Source organism: Balaenoptera musculus, chromosome 9, assembly GCF_009873245.2.
Source record: "Balaenoptera musculus isolate JJ_BM4_2016_0621 chromosome 9, mBalMus1.pri.v3, whole genome shotgun sequence".
Lineage (NCBI taxonomy): Eukaryota > Metazoa > Chordata > Mammalia > Artiodactyla > Balaenopteridae > Balaenoptera > Balaenoptera musculus.
The window spans coordinates 47567708-47591411 of record NC_045793.1 but is presented as its reverse complement, the minus strand read 5'-3'; the positions used below and the strand labels follow the sequence as shown (position 1 = coordinate 47591411).

At 41.2% G+C, this 23704-nt stretch overlaps 2 protein-coding genes across 5 annotated transcripts in view; one reads left to right on the top strand and one right to left on the bottom strand.

The window, feature by feature from the left end:
* The window catches only part of SCRN1 (secernin 1), a 104999-nt gene extending 83979 nt beyond the window's left edge, over window positions 1-21020 (bottom strand). For all 4 annotated transcript variants that reach the window (XM_036863192.1, XM_036863195.1, XM_036863193.1 and 1 more), the window contains exons 1-2: window positions 20890-21020; window positions 1955-2114 (exon numbers count right to left, since the gene is read on the bottom strand). In XM_036863192.1, the coding sequence (XP_036719087.1) occupies window positions 1955-2113 (159 nt within the window). In that variant the 5' untranslated portion in view covers window position 2114; window positions 20890-21020. The remainder of the gene's footprint in view (window positions 1-1954; window positions 2115-20889) is intronic.
* A 150-nt stretch (window positions 21021-21170) lies between these two features.
* Window positions 21171-23704, top strand: part of PLEKHA8 (pleckstrin homology domain containing A8) — a 94392-nt gene continuing 91858 nt past the window's right edge. Inside the window, exon 1 of the mRNA XM_036863177.1 lies at window positions 21171-21477. The gene's annotated coding sequence lies outside the window, so the exon portion shown is untranslated. The remainder of the gene's footprint in view (window positions 21478-23704) is intronic.

Genomic DNA, 23704 nt, shown 5'->3' with positions numbered 1-23704 from the left:
AGAACCTAGCACTCTTTTCTGCCTGTATGAAAGGAAGGTCCCACTGAAGTTTAGGGGCTTGGACCAAGTTAGTGGTGCAACACGAGAGGCAAGTGGTTCTGGCGAAAATCCTGTGGGAGCCAGTCTGCCACTGCCTCGACCACAGACTCATGCACTCTGACTGTTCGTCTCATTGTCTCTGTTAAATTCACCTCGCATAAGCAGCTCCTTGTAGAGTTCTGTTGCTCTGGTGATGCTTAATGCTTTTAAAGGATCGAAACAGATAAAGATTCAGATAAGAAAATGAAATACACACTGATGAATACCCACTTAAAACCTAGCACAATCACCAGAAAAATCAGTTTATTTTGTAAAGCATATAACATCAAAGAATACAAATTATGTCAGTGGCAAGAGTTTGTTAATCTACTAGCCCCCATTTTTTTCATCCAAATTCTTCATCCTTCAACAAACAATTACCATTTAAACACATACAACTAAATATACCATAACCAAGAAGTTTATTCCATGAATGCAAAGATGGTTCAATTTATCATTAAATAGGAAGAAAAAAATCAGGGGATTATCTCCATAATCACTGGAAAGATCTCTAACAAAATGTTAACACCTATTCTTGAGGATTTAAAAGCAATCAAAGTATGAATTGATGTATACTTTTTTAACATGACAAAACTATATAAATCTCTGTTCCAAAACCAGCATCTTACTGAATGTGGAAGCACTAGAGGCTGTCCCCCCTCAGGTCAGGAACAAAGGCAAAGATACCCATTATCTCCATCACTATTAATACTGAATCCAAGCTATAAGCCAAACCAATAAGAAAATAATTAGAGATGTAAGAACAATCAAACTATCATTATTTGCAGGTTTTATAACAACATACCTGGAAAACCCAAGAGGATCAATAATAAAAGCTGACACAACCAATAAAATAATTTAGTAAAAGAGCAGAATGTAAAACTAACATGAAATAGCCATCATGAGAGTTTGACAACACACTCTGGGAATATGAACAAACAGGCATGGTTTTACATTGCTGGTGGGAACGCAAAATGGTACACCAGCTATGGAAGGAAATTTGACCGTATCTAACAAGATTACATACTTACATACCCTGTGACTCAGAAATCCCATTTCTAGGCACCTATTCCAAAGAAATACTGACGAAACAGTTCTTTAAGCACTCAAAATAAGAACTGGTGGATAATTTTTAACATGATAAAAATATATAAACCAAGACCAGATACTGTGACAGATGCACAAGGCTATTATTCACTTCAGCACTATTTGTAATAGCAAAAGACTGGAAAACAACCCAAATGTCCAGCAATATGGGACTGATTAAAGTCTGATTACATCCACAGAATGCAACACTACACAGCTGTAAATGAGGAATGAAGAATCTCTTTAGAGAGCAGATGGAGTGACCTGCAAGATACGGTTTTAGTTGAAAAGAGCAAAGTGGAAGAAAGTGTATATAGCATGCTACCATTCATCTAAGAAGGCAGGAAAGGGACTGGGATAAATATTCATATGGGTATGTATGTGTATGTGTGTAGTTTATTCCATATATTAATATGTAACTTTTTAAATGGAAGGATAAACCCCCAAACTTCCAAAACATGATAACCTATAGGAGAAAAAGGAAATGGAGTGAATGATACAAAGGTAGAAGCTAGACTTCTATGAATATATCTTATTTCATAGATTTGACTTTGGAATTGTGTAAATATTTTACTTAAGTATAAAACATGGGCCATAGCAACGAATGTAGAATTCTCCATGTGACCCTGCTTTTAAGGCTACGAACAAACCTGAATGGAAACAGGAATCAACAGAACCCACATGACAGTTCTGACTTGTGAGCAGGCTTCCAGGTGAAGACATCAAGGTGCTGGGCAAAGCCAGAGAAAGAGAATACATGTTAACTGAGAGACGGTAACACGTGACTTACCTCAGCCTTGCTCTCGGGTTCATGATCAGCTGCCGAGAAATACACAATCTCTTGCACTTCATCCCTGGGCCGAGCTGAATTTTTCCCAAATACCACCAGACCGTCCTTCGCACGTGGTGGGAAGGCCACAAAACAGTAACTTGGAGGAGCTAAAGCCATCCTGAAAAGAGAGAGATGCCAGAGAGAGAATGGAAGCAGGCCTAACATGGAACATTCCACCGGTGAGTTCTTCAAACATATTTCACCCACTAAGAGAGTTCTAGTATTGAACTGTGTGCAGCGAGCTCATTAAGAGAGCCCAGCTGGCAAATGAAGGTGGGGTGTCTGGAGTAGAATCACAGAACCACTGACACCAGATATTGTTTAGTACTCTGTGGGATTAAAGGATCTCAGATTCGCAACAGACCGCAGTGACAGCCAAAAGTGCAAGGACGCAGGAGAACGGAAAGGAGGTTATTGTTCCAGGCGGAAAACACACACGCTGCCATCTGCCACAGCAATACAAAAATAAATAAATATACCTTGTAACAGTGCACTACAGAAGTGCCTCTGATCTAGAGATGCATGGCTGCCATATGATAGTTTTTGGGGTGGTCATGGGGAAATGGGTCTGGAAATAAACTGAAAGATACCCCCCTCTTTTACATATATCTTTCTCTCCCTCAATGACATGACACTCAAGCACCTTTTGGCTTTCCTCCCGCCTCTCCAGCTGCTCCTGGGCTGGCTAGTTCTCTTCTACTTGGCCACCGAGCATCCTCACTTCTTGGCCCTTCCTTCCTCATTTAATGCTCTTTTCTATCTGGGAAAGCTCATCCATGCCCAGAGCTTCGCTTGTCATTTACGAACCAGTGACCTACATATATAATTCCAGCTCAGTTCTCTCCTTGAGCTCCTGACCCACAGACCCAGCCTACCTGATATCCAAAGCTGATTTCATCATCTTCCCTAAACTGGATCCCTTCCTAAGGTTCCCTGTCTCAGTAGCCAGCTTCATCATCCATCCCACTGGAGCATCAGGAACTATCCTTACCATCTGCCTCTCCATTAAAATATAAATGAGAAGTAAAGCAATATTCTCAGAAAAGCAACTGGGATTCAAAACTCAGCCTCGTCACCTACTAGCTGTGTGACCTTGAGCAAATCACTTTACCACTCTGAGCCTCATGTTTTGCCCCAGTCCACAGATGTATCATGAGCATCAAATGAAATGATGCTTGAGAACATATTTTGCAACTTGTAGAGGCTACATGAGAATACAAGATATTTTCTTTGGGTTTTGACCACTCAAATAGAGCAGCGTCTCAAAATTTGTGTTGAGTAAGCCAATCAAACTCAACTCCCCTCACTCATTACTGGACCAGTTATCAAGTCACAGAGTCAGCAACATTCTATGTTTAGAAACATCTTTGTGAGGGACCATATTGCTACATCTACATCCAGGCTACTTCAGAGTAGTCTGTGTACACACACCCCGGGCTGTCAGAGTTCTTCCTGGCAGTGCTTATGACAGGTCCCTCCCCAGGGCACAGAGAAGTAGGTAGTCCATAACTCTGAAAATAATTCCCTCCTAGCTCAGGAAAATAGCCCCTAGCCCCTCTGGGGGAAAGAAAAGGCAAGAAGATAAAGAGACTCCAGTTCTTCTTCCTCTTAACCTTTCCCATTTTCACAAAACCACATTATCTTCAAACTTGAGGGGTAGAGGGGAATAAACCAAGACTCTGTATGTGTAAGGAAGACCTACAATAATTATAAGCTAAAATGCCTTTATAGAGGATTCTGAGAATTTGGAGGTGGGAAGAATTGCTGGCTGAGCCAAATAAAGTGAAACAGACCCAGAAGAAGGTAAGATCGGGAAAGAACGCGTTTTCCTGTGTTTGTACGACTCTCGTATGTAATAGGACTTCCCTTCTGCCCCCATTGTTGGGCCATGTCAAAAGTGCTGGTGTCTGGTCTATGAGCAGAACCTTACTTTACTTGATCCTTAAAAACAGTAAAAATCTGGGACTTCCCTGGTGGTCCAGTGGTGAAGAGTCCACCTTGCGATGTGGGGGACGCAGGTTCGATCCCTGGTCGGGGAACTAAGATCCCACATGCTGTGGGGCAACTGAGCCCGCGTGCTACAACTACAGAGCCCATGCACCCTGGAGCCTGCGCGCCGCAACGAAAGAAGAGAAAAACCCGCACACCACAGCAAGAGAGAAGGCCACGCACCACAACGAGGAGCCTGCACGTCACAACAAAATATCCTGCATGCCTCAACGAGGATCCCGCGTGCTGCAACTAAGACCCGACACAGCCAAAAATAAATTAAATAAATAAGTAAATAACAGATAAATCTTTTTAAAAAAATAGTAAAAATCCACTGGTCTTGCATTTACAAGATGTATCTACAGAAAATAAACAACACGCATGCATTTTTTTTTAACATCTTTATTGGAGTATAATTGCTTTACAATGGTGTGTTAGTTTCTGCTGTATAACAAAGTGAATCATCTATACGTATACATATATCCCCATATCCCCTCCCTCTTGCATCTCCCTGTCACCCTCCCTATCCCACCACTCTAGGTGGTCACAAAGCACCGAGCTGATCGCCCTGTGCTATGCAGCTGCTTCCCACTAGCTATCTATTTTACATTTGGTAGTGTATATATGTCCATGCCACTCTCTCACTTCGTCCCAGCTTACCCTTCCCCCTCCCCGTGTCCTCAAGTCCATTCTCTATGTCTGTCTTTATTTCTGTCCTGCTGCTAGGAGTTTTTGACAAGTACTTATTCTTCAGCTTGGACATCTGCTTGGTCAGCAGGTCATCTGAGTCACTTGACCATGACGAATACATAGGCAAAGGAAGCCCAGGGATATGTGGGCCCAGAGAGGCTGGCTTTTCTGCTGAATTTTGGGAATGATTGGGAATGCCAGAAGGAAGCAGAATTTTTATGTCATTTTTTTTTTAATGTTAGATGAACCCATAAACTGTGTATCACAACCTGTAGCAAACTAGCCAAAGCTAATTGTCCATTACTTTTCCTGGATCACCATTCTACACAATGACTAGCCTCAGAGATGACTTAGCTGGATCCTTGTCTGCTCTCTAGATCAGTGCTGTTCAGAACTTTCTACAATGACGAAAATGTTCTATCTCCACTGTGTAATACGGTGGCCACCAGCCTCAAGTGGCTATTGGCGTGTAGTTAGTGTAATTAAGGGATTAAATTTTTAATTTTATTACAAATTTTAATTCATTTAAATTTAAATAGCCACAGGTGGGTAGTAGAAATCCTACTGAACAGAGCAACTTTACAACTTCCCAATAAACCCAGAAATGAAGACTTTCACATTGAGGTTTCCAATGACCCCGAAAGTATTTATTTGTAAAGTCCTCCACTTATTCTATGACAAATCGTGCTATCACCCACATAAGTTGAATTAGTCAAGAGGAGGTAGGACAATGCTACAAGACTGAGAAAAATAAACACAGGAAGTGGATACTGAACTCATCAGGTGAATTGAGTTTAAGCAAGCTCTTTTCTCCAGAAGCTAAAGGTGATCATAGCCCTACAGGACAATTCCATTTCCCTTGATGTGAATCTCACATTCCTGACTCTGAATATACCCGGAAAGTGGCCCTCATTGCTACCTGGAAACCCCTTGTGTACTTTGTCTGGTCAATTCCTCTCTTTAACTCCTAAATGAACTTTTGAGACTTTCACTTCTCTTCAAACTTCCAACCACTTCCTCTAAGTAGATATCTCACTTCACAGTCCACAAAGGACAGATGGGCGGGGGAGTGAGACTATTCTAGAGGGAGGCTATGCAGGTTTGAAGGCCCTGTGGCTGGAGAAAGGGGAAGGAGCCATTGCATCAAATAGCCAGTGTGGCTGAGCCAGAGGCAACGGGGAAGAGGCTGGAGACGCAGGGAGAGAGGCTAGTTCATGCTGGGTCTTGAAGGCAACGGCAGGGACTTTAGTGTCTGTCCCATAATAAACACTAAAGCCACCGAAGGCTTTTAAGCCAGGTTTTAGGAAGGAAATGGAGCCGGTGCACACAGATAGCTTTAAAGAAGCTGGCTGTGATAGGGAGGAGACAGAGCAGTAGCTGGAAGGGAATTCCATTTCTGTATATCTACTCTAAGGAAATGATCAGGAGTATGGACGAGATTTATGCACAAAAGTGTGTATTACAGCGGTATTTATACAGGTGAAAAACTGATGGAAACTTAACTGTCCAGCATCAGAGAAGTGGCTAAAAATTTATGCTGCATCTATATGGTAGAATACTATAAAACCATTAAAATGTTTGTGAGGAGTTTTAAATTGCATGGAGAAATGGTTTGGGGAGGTGGGGGGGGGGTGTCCAAAATAAATTATCTTAGGGCTTCCCTGGTGGCACAGTGGTTGAGGGCCCGCCTGCTGATGCAGGCGACGTGGGTTCGAGCCCTGGTCCAGGAAAATCCCACATGCCGCGGAGCAGCTGGGCCCGTGCGCCACGGCTGCTGAGCCTGTGCTCTGGAGCCCGTGAGCCACAATTACTGAGCCCGCGTGCTGCAATTGCTGGAGCCCGTGTGCCTAGAGCCCGTGCTCTGCAGCGGGAGAGGCCACCGCAGTGAGAGGCCTGCCCACCGTGACGAAGAGTGGTCCCTGTTCACCGTAACTAGAGAGAGCCCGCGAGTAGCAACGAAGACCCAATGCAGCCAAAAATAAATAAATAAAATAAATAAATTTATTAAAAAATAAAATTATCTTAACTACATGAAAATATGCATGGAAAAAGACCAGAAGTGGTAGCCTGACCACTAAATTCTTTCTGGTTTTTTATATTTTCCTTTGTTTTCAATTTCCCTACAAGTATTTATACTTATATAATCACACACAAAAGATTAAAAAATAAATAAACCCAGGGGATATTACCGATTTAGGAATTTTATTTTAAATAAAAAATTTGGCTCTATTTCTATGTCCCAACATCTAAAATTTCAAAACTGGCAAATTCTTATTTGAGTTATAGTTAGGACAAGTTTTTTATTCAGCATTATTATAGTTATTCTCTAGTACTTTGTTTTCCTTTTTTTTTTTTTCTTTACAGCCTGCCCAATTCAGAGTTACTCAGGGAGCACACAAATTTTCATTACTATTATTTACACAAATAGCGGGCAGGCCTCCTGCAGTCGCCTCCTTAAACAGGAAAAGAAAAACTGGCCCATCAGAAAGCCAATTTTCTGCTCACCCTGAGATGAAATTCTTTTGAAACTAATTCCAGGAATCTCAATTTTTTTCCCATTATTTGTCAAAATACTGGCTAACATACCAGATTAAAAAATCTGAAAAGTTAACTCATCTATATACTGTATAAAACATGCATTTTGAAATCTCTGTTTACAGGATTTTTATAAACTGTTAAATCATTCATGTATGATACAAAAAACCGACTTTATCATTTTTCTCCCTTTCCCTCTATAATCTTATACAGCATTATGAAATGTCATAATCTCTTCCACAAAGAAAAATAAACTAAAATTTAATTAACTCCCAATCACACAAGCTAATGCAGAAATTTATTGCATAGATTTTTTTTATCATTTATATTCAGCTTTGGAAAACAGTATAACCATTCAATAATGAATTTTCTATAACTACATTCTACTTAAACCAGCATTAAAATCAGTGAACAAAGCTTACTCGGAAATAAAGCCATGATTGATGGCTTTTTTCTTAACTTGCTTGCTTTGAGGCACAATTCTGAAGCTGTCTTCTGAGCCATGGGGATCCAGAGGTGGCGATGTGGGTACAGGGTTATACTACAGGCCTAAAACTGAACCCAGGAATATCTAAAGCAGTGTTTTCCAAACTGCATGTTGTGGCCCTTTTGTGGGTTATGAACTCAATATAGTGGACAAGATCAGCATTTTCTAGAAAAGAACATGTGCATCTCACATAGTAAGAGTAAGCGCTGGTACAAGAAACTTTAAGTTCAGATATACACATATAAGTATATGTATGTACTGGGTTGCAATACAACATTTCTCTCTTACTATGGGTTTCAAGTAAAAATCTTTAAAAGCACAGGCTTAAAGAGCAAGTCTACTGAATAGGCTTCTTTGTGGTAAATACCAATTAGGATTCTTGCCAGGTTAGTGATAAACTAACAGTTCCAATTAATGAAACACTCCAATTTAACCCCCATAGACAATTAAACCTACAGGTATTTCCTAGGACATATTTGTTAAGAATATTTCAAAGTACATTTATCTGTACTTTATGCTAAGTAGAATAAGCCAGTCCCAAAAACGCAAATACTGTGTAATTTCACTTATATGAGGTCCCTAGAGTAGTCAAATTCATAGAGACAGAAAGTAGAATGGTGGTTACCAGGGGCTGGACCAGGCAGGGGTGGGAGTGGGGAGGAGGACAGAGAGGTAGCTGTTTAATGGGTACACAGTGTCAGTTTTGCAGGATGAAAAATTTCTGGGGATGGGTTGCACAACAATATGAATATTCTTAACACAACTAAACTGTACACTTGAAAATGGTTAAGACAGTAAATCTTATGTTACGTGTATTTTTACCACAATTAACATTTTTTAAAAATCAAGTAGTCACATGTGGCTCAAGGCTACAATACTGGACTGGACAGCTTTAGATATCGTGCTATCAGCTGTGGTAAAGTACCCCTAAGCTCAATTTCTAACCATCATTGTCCTTATCAAAGTCCTTTCAGGATTCATGACTTCCTCTTGGGAATTATAACTCCAGAGTCCCTGGAGCTCACAGCACAGGAGCTGCATCTCCCAACATACACCCTCCGACTGGTGACAGGAGGCTGGGTACAGGCTTGGGGGGCTGCAGCACTCCACCCCTGTAACTAGGAGACTGCTTACAGAATGTCTAGACAAGGAGGGGGGAAGCTGCATGGGAAAGAAGGTCTTTGTCCTCAAGTTCAGTGAGTAGTTATTGAAGGGCATGAATGCTCCAAGCCAAGTAGGGGTTTTCTTCGCCTGAATGCCAAACTGCCCTGCCCTTTTATCTCAGTGAAGCTGCAGAGGGCCTCATTAGTCACCATACCCAGTAATAAGGAAGCCTTGAGTTGCCTGAGAGGAAGAAAATGACTGTCTGTATAAGCTATAGGCTTATTAACTCTCTTGCAAATAACTGTGACAAAGTACCTTTACTTGCACAAAGAAATGAAACCCAAATGTCCTTACTCTCCAAGCTCCCAGCTTCACTGAGAAGATTGGGTAAGTTTAAAGCCAATGTCTATGAATTACCTCCTTCCAGAAAAGCTAAGAAGAATGTATTTTATTATATTATATTATATTATATTATATTATATTATATTATATTATATTATATTATATTACTTATAGATAAAGTCATTTTTTAAATTGTTGACATTCCCACTGAACTGAAAACATGACAAATGATACTCACTTATAAATTTATTTTCCTGTCCTGTATCTGCTATTGAGATAGTAAAGAATAAATAGGTGTCTGGGAAAGGAATTATCTACCTGAATTGAGATGTAAACGCCAGCTGATAAAAGGTACGTAAATTAGCTCAGACTCATCAAGCTCTGCCTGAAAAAAAGATTCTTCTGTTTCACTGAAAGCTCAAGACAGTAGAGCATAAAGCTTTAGGACTCCACAGCCAGTGATTTCCAGCTTCTAACATTCTATGCGTTGAATGAGGAACTACCTAATGGAAGAAAGACCACATAGGGTATTAAGCAAGGCAGCAGGTTTTGGAGGCAACCTGGGTTCGAATCTCAGCCCCGTGTTACCGTTCTGTAACAGGGATAATGACAGGGTTGTGGTGAGGTTCAAATGAGCTGAAACATAAAGTGCTCAGAACGCTGTCTGGGACACAGTAAGGACGCATCACCGTGAGGGTGAGAAAAGGTACGTGATGAAGGCTGTTCCTTTGTCAAGGTCTGATCTGAACAGATGAGACTTCAGAAACTTGGCTTTTTCTTTACAGTATCTAAAGGCTCTCTCACCTTTTGAAGATGTGCTCCATTGTCACCTGATGTCTTTTAAGAGCTGCTTACTATTCCCTTTCTCTAAGGCCAAGGGCAACACCTACCTCTGACAGTTGACTCAGGCAGTCTTCAATGCCACTCTTCTGCAGACATACTTCCTAGGAGCATGGGGAGGTACGGGGTGGGGGGTGGCAGGCTGCACATTCATTTGGTTTGGTCCAGAGCACTGGCCTAAACAGTGTGGGTTTTTTTTTTTAAATCAGAATTAGCAGCTAGCATTTTTAAATCTAGAGATTTTCCACAGAAATTCAGATGCTTAGTGTCTCTTGAAAACTCAAAAGACCTAGCAACACTGGATCCACATTCTTGTATGACAGCAGGATTGGAGCTGAGGGGGGGCTCCTGCCACAGTCCTCTCCACTTCCCAACACTGAGGCCACTGGAAGCGCAGCCTATCATCACCCTTGGGCTACTGCTTTTTTTGTTCTTTCTTTTTTCAGTGTCAGGTCAATTGTGCTCATTTACAATGCCTGGTTGGCCCTGCAGCCCCATGTGTACAGGGGCAAGAGAAGGACATACTTTAGAGACAAACAGACTCTTGTTCATATCCTGACTCCACCCACTAACCGTGGGAAACAGGCAGGTTATGAACTCGCTCTGTGCCAGAGTTTCCGCATGTGAAAATGGGACTGATCCTCCATACACAACACAGCACATGTGTTTATCTGAGATCGTATGGAAAGTACCCAGTCCTGTGGCCGTATACAGTGGGATGCTCAATAAATGTTCCTTTTTCTCCCTCCTACTACTCACTGGGGATGGGTGTGCCACTTTTGCACCAATCCCTACTATGCTCCTTCGCCATCTCACCAACGGTTTGCCCCTGGCTCATCAGACACACTCACACTCCAATGTGTAACTAAAATGTGCTTAAAGGATCAGACTGGAATGATGGAGGCTCTAGATTGAACCATCAGTTTACAGAGAATACAAATGACACCATGGGGATGAAATAAGCAAAATCCAGACTATGAGAAACTCTATAGGACAAATCTGATTTCTTCAACAAAAACTGCAAGAAAAAAAAGATGAAGAGACAAAGTTACTTAAGAGATGAACCAACTGCAATGAGTGGAACTTAGTTAGGTCCTGATTTAAACAAACTGTACAAAAATTTTATGACAGTTGAGGGGAATTCCCTGGCAGTCCAGTGGTGACGACTCTGCGTTTTTGCTGCCAAGGCCCTGGGTTCAATCCCTGGTCGGGGAACTAGGATCCCATGAGACATGCTGCGTGGGTAAAAAAAAACACAAAACTATAATATTCCTAATATTTGGAGTTCCCTGGTGGCCTAGTGGTTAGGATTCCAGGCTTTCACTGCTGTGGCCCAGATGCAATACCTAGTTGGGGAACTGAGATCCTGAAGGCCGCTCAACATGGCCAAAAAGTAAATTTAAAACAAAAGACAGTTGGGAAAATGTGAACGCATTGAATATCTGATGATACTAAGGAATTATTGTTAATTTCTTAGATACAATGATATTGTATTTATGTCCGAAAAAAGGAGCCTATATTTTTAGAAATACATACTGAAATATTTCCATGTGAAATGATATAATGAAAGTAATCCAGGGTGAGGAGAAAGGGTGGGAAATTCGGATGAGACGAGATTCTCTAGGTAATAAAAATGACTGAAGCTGAGTGATGGGTACATAGAGGTTTATCATACTGTTCTCTTTACTTAAGAAGTAATGCATATGATAAGATGTTTAAAATTCTTTTAAGGTTAGAAATAGCACTGGACTGATCAATACAGGAAATGCTTTCTTGGAGTCATAACTTAGGAGTAAGTTATTTGGGGGCTCAGATATCTCTTTGAGGAAGGATTACTGGGGACAGGGAGGATGGGGAGGGATTTCAGTTGGCTTGGTATATTAGCACACTGGGGGAAGAGGCAAGCCCCTGGTTTCCTCTACCTTGCTATATCTCTTTCCCTCAAGTTTTAAAACGCCTGTCTCTGCTCTTTAGACTATCAGCCCCATGAGGGCAAGGACACGTATGTAAATCCTTATTTCCCTGACACCTTGCACAAAGACTGGCACATAATAAGACCTCAACAAATGTTTGTTGAACAAATGAAGGGGAAGGGGTATCGATATTTCATCTTCAATGAGAGAAAAAGAGCAGGAAAATCTGATTCTGACAAGGTGCTCCCAAGCTGTGGTTCAATACACGGGATTCACATTTGACCACACATCAAAATGATGGTCTGAGGAGCAGATTCCTAGACAACCCCTCCTTGGAGATTCTGATTCAGTGGGTCTGAGCTGAGTTCCCAGGAAGGATATTTTTAACAAATGCCCAGGTGATTCTGATGCAGTCAGTTCAGACTGGTGTGGAATATCCACTGTTACAGGTTATTAAACCTCTTTGCTTCTCTAAAGTAGTATTCATTTTTTTCTGCCCAGCTTTTTTTTTTTTTTGAGTGTGGAAACTTTCAACACACACATACAAGAGTACAATAAGCTCCCTTAAGGCAAGGGCCATCAACTTTCTGCCATCTTGCTTCTCAATTTTATTTCTAAAGAAACCATTTAATTTTAATTGAATGTTGCTGAATTCAGCAACAGCATTGGCAGCAATACTCTCTGCCTTCGAGATGAAGGTGGGTGAAACCCATCCCTGGGTAACTTGAGAGAAGTATGACAAATAAAGATGTAGGAGGCTGTGTTTTCTTGGTCTTTGGCTTTAAAACTGGGAAATCAGACTAATCACACTACATGATAATCAGGAAGATTTGGATTATTAATTGTTACTTAAATGTTTTGCAGTTTTCACTATTTTAAAGAAATAAAGTCTCACCCAAATCTTTAAAAATACCTTTTTTTAAAAAAAAGCGTTCTTCATTTAACATAGATGCAAGGTAAATCATTTGGTAATGACCATGACTCCTCTGCCTTGGATAGAAAGTAAGAATTTAAGCCAGAAAAAAGAAGAGCTAGATATTTTATGTAGCTGAATATTTCTAAATCAGTAGGACCTGCTAAGAAATATCCTTTGGATGCTTTTTTCTTAATGACTGAAATGATCACAAACTGATCTGCTCTTCCATTCCAAAACTACTGCAATTTAGGTGATTAGCTAGAGGAAATGAAAAGAGTGTCTATTTCAAATTTGTAAAACCAAAATTCCAGGTAATTAACAACTACTCAACTTCACCATAACCCCTGATAATTTAATGGACCACTGCTGGTGCATCACCCTCTCCCAAAATACAGCCACTTAGATGATCATAAGAATCCAGAAACAAAACAAAACAAATGTATGATATGTAATTTGCTATCTATACATATCATGGAAAGCTGGGAAATATATCAATACGTAAGAACAAGCTGGTGAAATAAAAAGAGGTCACACAAATTATATACGGTATCATTCAAATTATGTATATTATATAGATAGATGATGCAAAAAGATCATAAGGAAATGCAACAAAATTTTTAAGAGTAATAGTATTGCTGGGTTGCAGAATCACAGGCAATTTCTTAACCTATATATATTCAGGTACTTTCAAACTTCCCACATGAAAATACAGAATTTGTAATGAAAATACTTTAAAAAAAGAAGAAAAGGAAGAGTTGCAATAGAAATAATCTATTTTCTCAATATATTGCCGCTAATAAATATGGCCTTGCAATAAGGCAGAGACTCGGGGATTAAGGAGAACCCCACAGCTCAGTCATGGCAAATGAATTCATTTTATCTTTTGGCCACATCTGATTCTGCCTCATTTTCAAGATATGGTGACAATGAGAAATATGAATAAAGCAAAATGTCCAACTTAATGAATGATTCACATGACAGTTTAATAACTAAGGAAACGTAGACTTTTCTATAGTCAAGTGGAATGTTGTGCTTCAAAATCTACATTGCTTCATAGGGTAAATTAGGGGGTAACTGGTCACTTAACAAAAGTATTCTTCAAATCACTCTAGAATTTCTCTATAATGTGAAATATTCTAACATGTTTCCCAACTTTTTAACAACAAAAAATTTTCATAGACACCCCACATAAGAGTGATTGTAGTTGGTTGGGAAAAATATGTAATGAATATATGTTATGAATTTAGTAACACTTTCAATGCATTTGTATGTACTAACTGGTAATAGAATACATACACATCTGAAAAATAATGCTGAAGATATATATGGCTCATTATTTATTCTGTGTCCATTCAATGCTGGGACACACGTGAATTCAAGGCCCCCCTTCAAAAACTCCACTACACTCAGTGATCTGTTCATCACTCTGGTGCATTTAAAATATGGTACCACTTAAAAGAAAACTCAGGCTGCGTGAGTATCACTTTTGGCAGAGCTCTTAGGAATTTTAGAGTGAGGGGAAGAGAAGGGATTAGTTGAATGGCATCCATTTCTCATAGATACAACTGTTTTTTTAATGTAGGAAGGAGTAGATAAATAGTACAAGTGGGATTCATTTTTCATTCAAGCTAGCCAAATTAGAAAAATATAGTCAGATCAAGTTCACTATAAGGAAGATGTTTTTCAATACATGGCAGGTTGAAAGAGTTTTCCATCTTTTACAGTAATATAAAGAAAGAAAGACAATGACTTACATCACATTAATAGTATACACTAGACCTGTGCAGTCAGAATAATCTATCCAAGAGGTTACATTATGGCTTTTTAAGAAAGAGTCAGATAGACCCAGATTCCAGGTGTAGCTCCTCCAACTACTAAGTTCTTCATCTATAAAACATGGCCATGATGTCTACTATGTACTGTTATGGGGATTAAATGAGGTAATAGATGCAGAGTATCTGGAATAGAGAAACATTCAAGAAAGGTTTGTTCTTAAAGATTAGGGTTCTGGGAATGTAATGATTATGGAGATAAAGGAAGAAGAATGTGTTTGAAATAGGCAGGTATGTGGTTAGCTGCCAAAAGCATTCCCTATGGGAAAGACCTGAGAGCTACTGAACAAGCCACATCTAGGGTTCTTTCATTTCCTTGTGTTCTCATTTCTGACATTGCTGCCATTGTGTCCACTAATTTGGCAAGGTTGCTTTGAATGATGACCTTCCTATTCCCACCATCTGTTTTCCTCTCCCATATAAATAATGGATTGTCTATTCTCATCTTTTCCCAGTAATATGATTTGATACATACCTGTTAATGCTCTAAACTGGGATTTTAAAAAATCTTCCCAATCACTCTTAAAACAGTGGTTTACACTCTGTCCCTGTAAAAAAATCAGCTAAACATTCATTTCCTACAGAAGAAATTTAAATCTTGCTAGTATGAAACCATAGGGTTACTTTACATCTAGCAAAATGGACTTAAAAACTACTTTGCAAATGCCCATTAATTCTAGACTCATTTGCTGTGTTTTTACCATTTGGAAATTTATCCCACTTTATTATCAAAAAGGAACCTATATACATATATATGAACATATTAGTGTGTGTATGTAAATACATATATATGTGGGTATGAAGATCCCCACTTATGCAAATATTTATAAGTATATACTATAGATAGATAGGAGGGAGGGAAGGAAGGAAGGGAGGGAGGGAGGGAGGAACGGAAGAAGGAAAAAAAAGGACCTGGAAGGATTAATATCTGAGAGTTGGAAGTGGGACTAAATGTGGGCTATAGAGATAGAAACTTCACATTTCATCTACTTATGTCATTTAAAATTTCTTTATAACAAGCTCATATTACTTTATTGGATTTTTAATTATTTTTAAAAATCTGATTACTTCAGTGCTCAAGAAAGGACATTTTAAGACATTTCATTTAATTCTTTCAGGTCGCTAGGCACTGCTAAGTGCAATTTTAAAATACACTAAGGTTTCATTTTGAGAGGAGAAAAAGATATTCAGAAGAGCCTTTGATCACTACATCATTTTAACTAGGACTTTTAAGAAGTCATATGAATTACCGATATGTAATTTGATCCCCTAACCACCTACAAGCACCATGTGCAACCTAAGGGAAAACGGAGCTAAAAAGATCTTCTCAAGGCCTTCATCAACTAGAAGAAGAGGCACTCATGTATACAACCAAGAGAGGAGGGCAACAATACAACTTAAAACAATGATCAGAAATGCTTATGGGAGCCTTCAAGAACACCTAGCTCACGTTAGGGTAGTAGATTAAGCACTGGGAGATTTAGGTTAAATATATAACCATTAAGAAGAGAAGGAGAAGGGAACATTAACCATCTCAAGCTCCCTCACTCTGCTTCCAATGAGGCTCAAGCTGGGAGGCCCCCAACTTCCTCCCCTTCCAGTCACCCACCCAGTTCAGTTCATCGCCATCCCAGACTGGGTGGAGGCCCTGAGGATGCTGGGAGTTTCTGGGGGAGAGAGGAGAGGTGGGTGTGATTGACATGTACATCACGTCAGTCATTCTCCACTCACCCCATCTCCTCCCCTCCAGTGTCTATTCAAACTTCTCTCACCTCCCGCATCCATTTCTATGAACAGTATCACACACCGCAACCAACCTCCACTTTCTGCTAATGACCTAGACCAATGCAGCCTAATAGAAATATAATGGAAGACAGATGTGAATCACATATGTAATTTTATGTTTTCCAGGACCCACATCTAAAAAAGTAAAGGGAAACTGGTGAAATTACTTTTAATAACATATTTTGTTTAAATCCAATATATCCAAAATATTAATTCAAAATACAGGCATGCCTCATTTAATTGTGCTTTGCTTTATTGTGCTTCACAGATAATTGCATTTTTTACAAGTTGAAGATTAGTGGCAACCCTGAGTGAAGCAAGACTATGGGCGCCATTTTCCCAATAGCATTTGCTCACTTCCTGTCTGTGTCACATTTTGGTAATTCTCACAATATTTCAAGGTTTTTCATTAGTGTTATATATGTCATGGTGATCTGTGATCAGTGTCCTTTGATGTTAGCATACAGAAAAGAGAACTCACTGAAGACTCACATGATAGCATTTTTTAGCAATAAAGTATTTTTAAATTAAGGTATATACATTTTTTTAGACATAATGCTATTGCACACTTAACAAAGTACACTATAAACCTAAGTTTTATATGCCCTGGGAAACCAAATAATTCATGTGACTTGCTTTATTTTGATATTTGCTTTATTGCAGTGGTCTGGAACCCAATTCGCATTATCTCCAAGGTATGCCTGCATAATCAACATAAAAATCATTAATGAACTGTATCTGTTCATTGAAATCCTGCCATTTGCAACAATATGGATGAACCTAGAGGGTATTATGCTTAGTGAAATAAGTTAGACAAAGACAGATACTGTATGTTACGACTTACATGAGAATCTAAAAAATAAAGCAAACAAATGAGTATAACAAAACAGAAAGAGACTCACAGATATAGAGAACAAACTAGTGGTTATCAGTGGGGAGAGCGAAGGAAGGAGGAACCAGATAAGGGTATGGGGATTAAGAGGTACAAACTACTATGTATTTAAAAATAACCTACAAGGATATATTGTACAACACAGGGAACATAGCCATTATTTTATAATAACTTAAAACGGAGTATAATCTATAAAATTTTGAATCACTATGTTGTATACCTGACACTAACATAATACTATAAATCAACTATACTTTAATAAAAATAAATAAATAAAATTATTAATGAAGTGTTTTAAATGTTTGAAATGTCTGTGTCACATTTTGGTAATTCTCACAATATTTCAAATGTTTCCTACAAATGTTTGAAATCTGATGTATATTTTACATTCACAACACATCACAATTCAGACTCTCCATGTTTCAAGTGCTCAATAGCCACATGTGGTCGGTGGTTAGTGGCTACTGAATTAGACAGCACAAACCTAGGCTCTCACTCCAATGAAAATACCCAAACTTTCAGAATGAGTGATTATTGCTGAATAAAGGGATCATGGGTGGCTTTTAAAAAATAACCTTGGCTTATTTGTATTTTTATTGTTTTCCAACAAACACAGATTGCACGTGTTTACTTTTTTTTAAAACTTGTGATTTTAAATATCTTTGACGTATTGGGAGAATTTCAATGAATGAACCTTCACATTCATGCTCTAATGCAAGTTATTGTTTTAATGGCACATGTGGCATCAGCATCTGTCTTCATTTCAACATTATCTGTCAATCCATACCTAGTTCCTATCTGCTTCACCATCATCAATTATTCTCTCAGTTCCTTGTAGCGCACCCACCTTCTCCTTCTGCAGATCGCCGGGTTGACGGTACAGAAAGCTCAGAAGAAATATTTCCCCTGTTCTCACCACCTCTGCACATATATTTACTAACCCACACACAATCTCTAGTTCTGCTTTAGTAGAGCTAGGGACACTGGTATATGACTCAGAGAACTCAAATTCAAATTCTAGAAAAAGACTCTGTCTTCAGTGCTGCTTCAAAGTTATTTTAAAATAGGTTTGTTATTTACTATTACTTAAAGTTAGAGATATTCAAAAGCTATTATATGTCCCACCTTGGTTTCTTTACAAAACCAGACAAGCAATACAAGCAACTAATTTTTTAATCAAAGAATGCACTTCTCGCCTCAAAGATTCTGACATATCATAAAATGTAAAAACCATAAAATTATGGTTTTGGTGCTTAAATATAGAAGCAGTCTAGTCCCTGGAAAATGGGAACATGAGGTGGACACAGCTTAAGAAGTTAAATGGGCTTAAGTTAGGAAACTAAGGTGTGAGCACTTACTTTAAATACTACAGATTTTTAAATCATGTTAAAGTTTGGTTTCATGAAGAGTTTGCTACGCTAATAATAATAGGTTTGCTCTTTTCCCCCAGGCTTTGATAGGTGGCATGTGGAACCCTAAAATGGGGAGTTACAACACCTGGATATTAGTTCTCACTGCCAGCTGCCAACCAGCTATATGACCTTGGGTGCAGTCCATTCACCCCGCTGGATTCAGCCTCCTGGGCTGTAAAGAGGGGTTGACAGCACAGCGCTTTCTCAGGCTGCTTCCAGCTCACCATTCCTGACCTTTGCACTAATCTCCCTCTATCCCATTATCCCTGAAACATTTGCCTCCTCATGCATTTCCTCCTTGCTAAAAGAGAAGATGGCTGGCAGCACAGCAGTGAAATGGGGAAAAAAAGGCTGTTAAAAAAAAAAACCCTAAAATGAGTCATCTTTCAAGAATTTACCATCCTCTGGTGCCTGAGTGCTTGCTCGTGATGTTAAATCAGTTCTTCCAATGAAACTTGCTCTAAGAACCTGGTATTTGTTATATGTACTGTTCTTGGATGATGTTTATACCAGACACTCATCTCTTTTAAGAGCCACTTGTAGGTACAAAACAGCACAGAAGTTATCAAACAGATATTGGCAGCCAGATACATCAACTTTAGTGCAGCCTGTAGAAAATCAGATCAAAATCACAGAGAGTTTTAATCAGGTCTTTGCACCTGAAGATAATTACAACTCCCCAAACTTCCCACATAACCTCCCCAGAACCTTGCAGCACCCTAAAATCTAGCCTGCTGCAAGAATCACTTCCTATCCCTTAGGGCCGGCTGCAGCAACACCCAGGAGGGCCTTCCCTCCCGTAGATCCCCCCATCAATGCTTCAGTCAGGGGGCAGCTGATGTTAGCTCTGGTCTGTGTTGCTTCCGCCTGGCCTGATTTTTCATGCTGCCATTTTGAATTAACATAGGTTTCCTCTGCAACTGATGCATCTTCTAGTCAGGCTTGGAGCACAGTAGGCACACACACACACACACACACACACACCCATCGGGAAGCTGGACTACAAGCGTAATCCAAGACACTTGCAAGCCAGAATTAAACAGCAAATCCAGAAAGACCGTATTATTTAACAGAACACTACCAGGACAGTTTGGAGCCACAGCAAATGACTGCTTCTGCATTTGAGTTGAATGGACATCTTTAACCCCTCAATCTTAGTTCTCGTCAATTCTCTAAAGTTCAAGTGTCCCTCCTGCTTTGCAGATCACACGCGTCTCAGACCTCAACGAGTGATGTCGCCCAATAATCCGTGCCCAGACAGACAAGCGAACCGAGGGCGCAAAGGCAAACTGAAGTGGATAATCATCTCAGAAATACGAGTGCCTTTTACCAATAAGTGCCCTGGCGCCACCGCCTTAACTTGCCCCGACACCCCCCCATCCCCAAGATCCGCCCCGGGTGTGGCTTGAGGAGGCGGGCGGTGTTATGTCAAGTCCTTCGGCCCTTGCAGACAACAGCAAGAGCCGACGCGTTTGCCCTTAGGGGGAGGGTAGTCCTCCGGACACGACTCGGCAACCGCAACCGCAGAACCGGCGGACGCGGGGGCAGAGCCGGGCCAAGGGCAGCGGGCCCGCCAGGCAGCCATGTTCCCGCGAGCCCGCCCGCGCGGCAGGTGCGACCGGGAAGGTGCCAGGCCCGCTCCGCCACCAGCTGTGTGCCCATACGAGCCGGGAAACCCCGGAGCGGTCTTGGGGTGGGGTGGGGGGGGTAAGGCGGGGGCCGCACTGGGCACACACCCCAGCGGGCCAGCAACTGGGATACCAAGCAATGGAAACACAGGAAAAGCGGCCTGGGGCAGTGAGGAGAGTTCAAAAGAGGTGGTGGGAAGGATGGGGTTGGGGGGGGTTGGAGAGCGGGGACAGGTTCCAACCAGGCTGCAGCGCCCGCGCCCAGGGGTGGGGCAGCCCTCTCCTGCGCCCCCGCAGCCTGTAGCCGGAGTCCCCCACCCCAACCCCGGGCTGAGGCCCCCTCTCTCCTGATCCCCTAGAGACCCCAGACAGCCCAAGCCAGCATCCGCGGGATTCCCACCCGCGGGTTTGGAGGGACAGCCGGAGGCGACGAGGCACAGGGGACGGCGATGGCGGATCCGGGTGAAGCCCGCCGGGGGAAGCAGCTGCAGATTCCCTGCGCTCCCAGGGGTGCCCGCCACAGCTCACCTGCGGGGCTGCGGGCTCCGGGCTCGGCTCTGCGGTGCTGAGGCTGCGGCCGGCGAGGGTGCGGGTGGTGCCACGGCTGAGATCACTGTGGCGACATCGAGGGCTGCAGCTGCAGTAGCGGAGGCGGCCGTCGGGCGCTTCCCCCTCCCCAGACTCCCCGCGCTCTGGCCCGCCACCCCCAGCTAACAGCTGGCCGGGCTCACGTGACCGCGGGGCCCGCCCCCGCCTCCGCCCCACGCCGGACCCGGGCCGCGCCGCGCCGCGCCGCGCCTCACCCGCGCTCTGCCTGGTCCGGGGGGGCGCCTGGGAGCAGAAAGGGCGGCTGAGAAGACGAATCTCCCCGTGGAACGTGGCTCGCTCTTTGCGCGATTTTTATTTGTTGGTCACAGCGGGGTTGCGGCTTTCTGGAAAGGGAGAACTCGGGCTTTAAGGAGTCAGGCCCCGCTTTCTCCGGCGCCTCTCCCGGACTCCGCCGTCTGGGTTGCTACGTGCGGGCCTCTGTGCCTAAGCAAGCTTTCCCCGCGGAGAAACGTGTCCGGTACTTTGTTGACTCACAAGTCCAAGCCAACTCCCTGCCTGGGTTTAAAGGTACGGTTCTGCGCCATATTGACAAGCCAGACTCTATGCCCGATACTTAGACGCTAAAGCTCAAAGAGGTTAAGCAAGTCGCCCAAGATCACGCAGCAACTAGCAAAGCCAAGATTCCAAACCTGGGTTAATAAATCCACAGACAGGTGACAGGTGTGTTGATGCTGGCGTCAAGGTCATTGGTCAGGACATGACCATCCGTCTGTTACCGGAACACAGACTCTACCTTTTATAAACTAATAAGAAAAGACCATCTCAAAGGATATGAAGAGATAGTATAGAGGAAAAGAAAATGCAGTACCACTTAGGCACGTGAAAAAATATGCAAGCTCACTTAACTGCAAATCGAATACATATACAAAGTAGCATTTCCACCTGTCAGATTAGCAAAAATCAAAGTTTTATAAAGTCCGTAGAGGACAACTCGGCAATATCTCCCCAAATAACAAATACATATATAGTCTTTGACCTAAAGATTCCATTTCTGGAATTTATCCTACAGATATACCAACACAGGTGTGAAATGATATGCGTACAAGGTTATCCATTGCTACATATTTGTGCTAGCAAAGATTAGAAGCGTATGCCCATCAATAGAGAACTGTTCAAATAAATTACAGCACATCAGCACAATGGTATGCTATCCAGCTGTTGAAAAAATGAGGAAGATCTATTTCTATGTACTGATATGAAAGATTTCCAACCTATACTAAGGGTGGGGGGAGCCATGTGAAAAACATTGTGTAAATGTGTTATCATTTGTGGGGGAAAAATATGCCTGTACTCATTTGCAAATGCGTGGACTATCTTTGGAAGGATACCTAAGAAACTGTAATAGTAGATGCCACCAGGGAGGAGAACTGGGTGACAATGCAGGGCAAGGAAGGAGACTTTTTTTACATCTTTGAATGTTATGCCTGTGCTTGTGGTTTGCCAGGAGTGAATGGATAGTGGGAGAGGGCTGGGGGAATCAGTGCAGTTACTGCAGGATAGAGCAGTAGTGGTCATAGACTCTTGGAGCACAAAGGGACCTGACTGTGCATTTAAGGCCAACCAAGGAACTGTCCTTTTACTTTTAGCCTTTATCTTTATATTATAGTAGATTGTCTTTGTTTGGACAATATAATTGGATCTTGCTTTTCATTCACTCAGACACTCTTTGCCTTTTAATTGGAGTTCTTACATCAGTGGCTCTTAAACGGGAGCAGTTTTGCCCCCAGGGGACATTTGGCAATGTCTGGAGACATTTTTGTTGTCACAGTGGCAGAGGTGAGGGAGGCCTCTACTGACGTCTAGCACATAGAGGCCAAGGATGCTGTTATACATCCTACAGTGCAAAGTACAAGTCCCCACAACTAAGAAATATCTGTCCCTAAATATCAGTAGCATTGGGGTTGAGAAACTCTGGTGTAGACCTTTTATATTTAATGTAATTATCAATATGATGGGTTTTAAATGTAACATCTTGGTACTTCTATTTGTTCTGTTCTTTTTTTGTTTTTTGTGTTTTTTTGCTCTTGCCTTTTTTTGAAGAATTGAGTATTTTTCATATTCCATCTTATACCCATTATTGGTTTATTAGCCATACTTCTTGTTTTATTTGTTGATTACCCTAGGATTTACAATATGCATCTTAAACTTATCACTGTCTACCTTCAAATAATATAATTTCAGATATAATGCAAAACATTTTCAGCAGGATACTTCTATCCCCCACCCCATCTTTATTGATATTGCTGTCATTTGTTGTAGGTGCAGGTTAGATGATAATGAGCTCTTTCAAGTTTTGTCTGAAAAAGTCATTACTTCACTTTCATTTTTGAAACATTCTTATTGGATACATAAGTTTTGGTTGAGGGCTTCATTTCTTTCAGCACTTTAAAAGTACCATTCTATTGTCATAAGACATTGTCACAAGACTTGCAAAGTTTCTGAAGAAGAGTCTGTGCTTGATGATTTCTTCCCCTGTACGTAATATGTCCTTTTTTCTCCTATGGCTGCTTTTAAGAGTTTTCTCCTTAACACAGATTTTGAGCAATATGATTATAAAGCACTTTGTTGTGTTTTGGGTTTTTTTTTTTTTTCCTATTTTTATCCCATTGGGGCTAACTAAGCTTCTTGGATCTGTACGTTTATAGTTTTCATCAAATTAGGAAAAATTTTGGCCATTACATCTTTAAATGTTTTACCCACTGTACCCCGTCCCTCCCAAATTCAGAGACTCCAG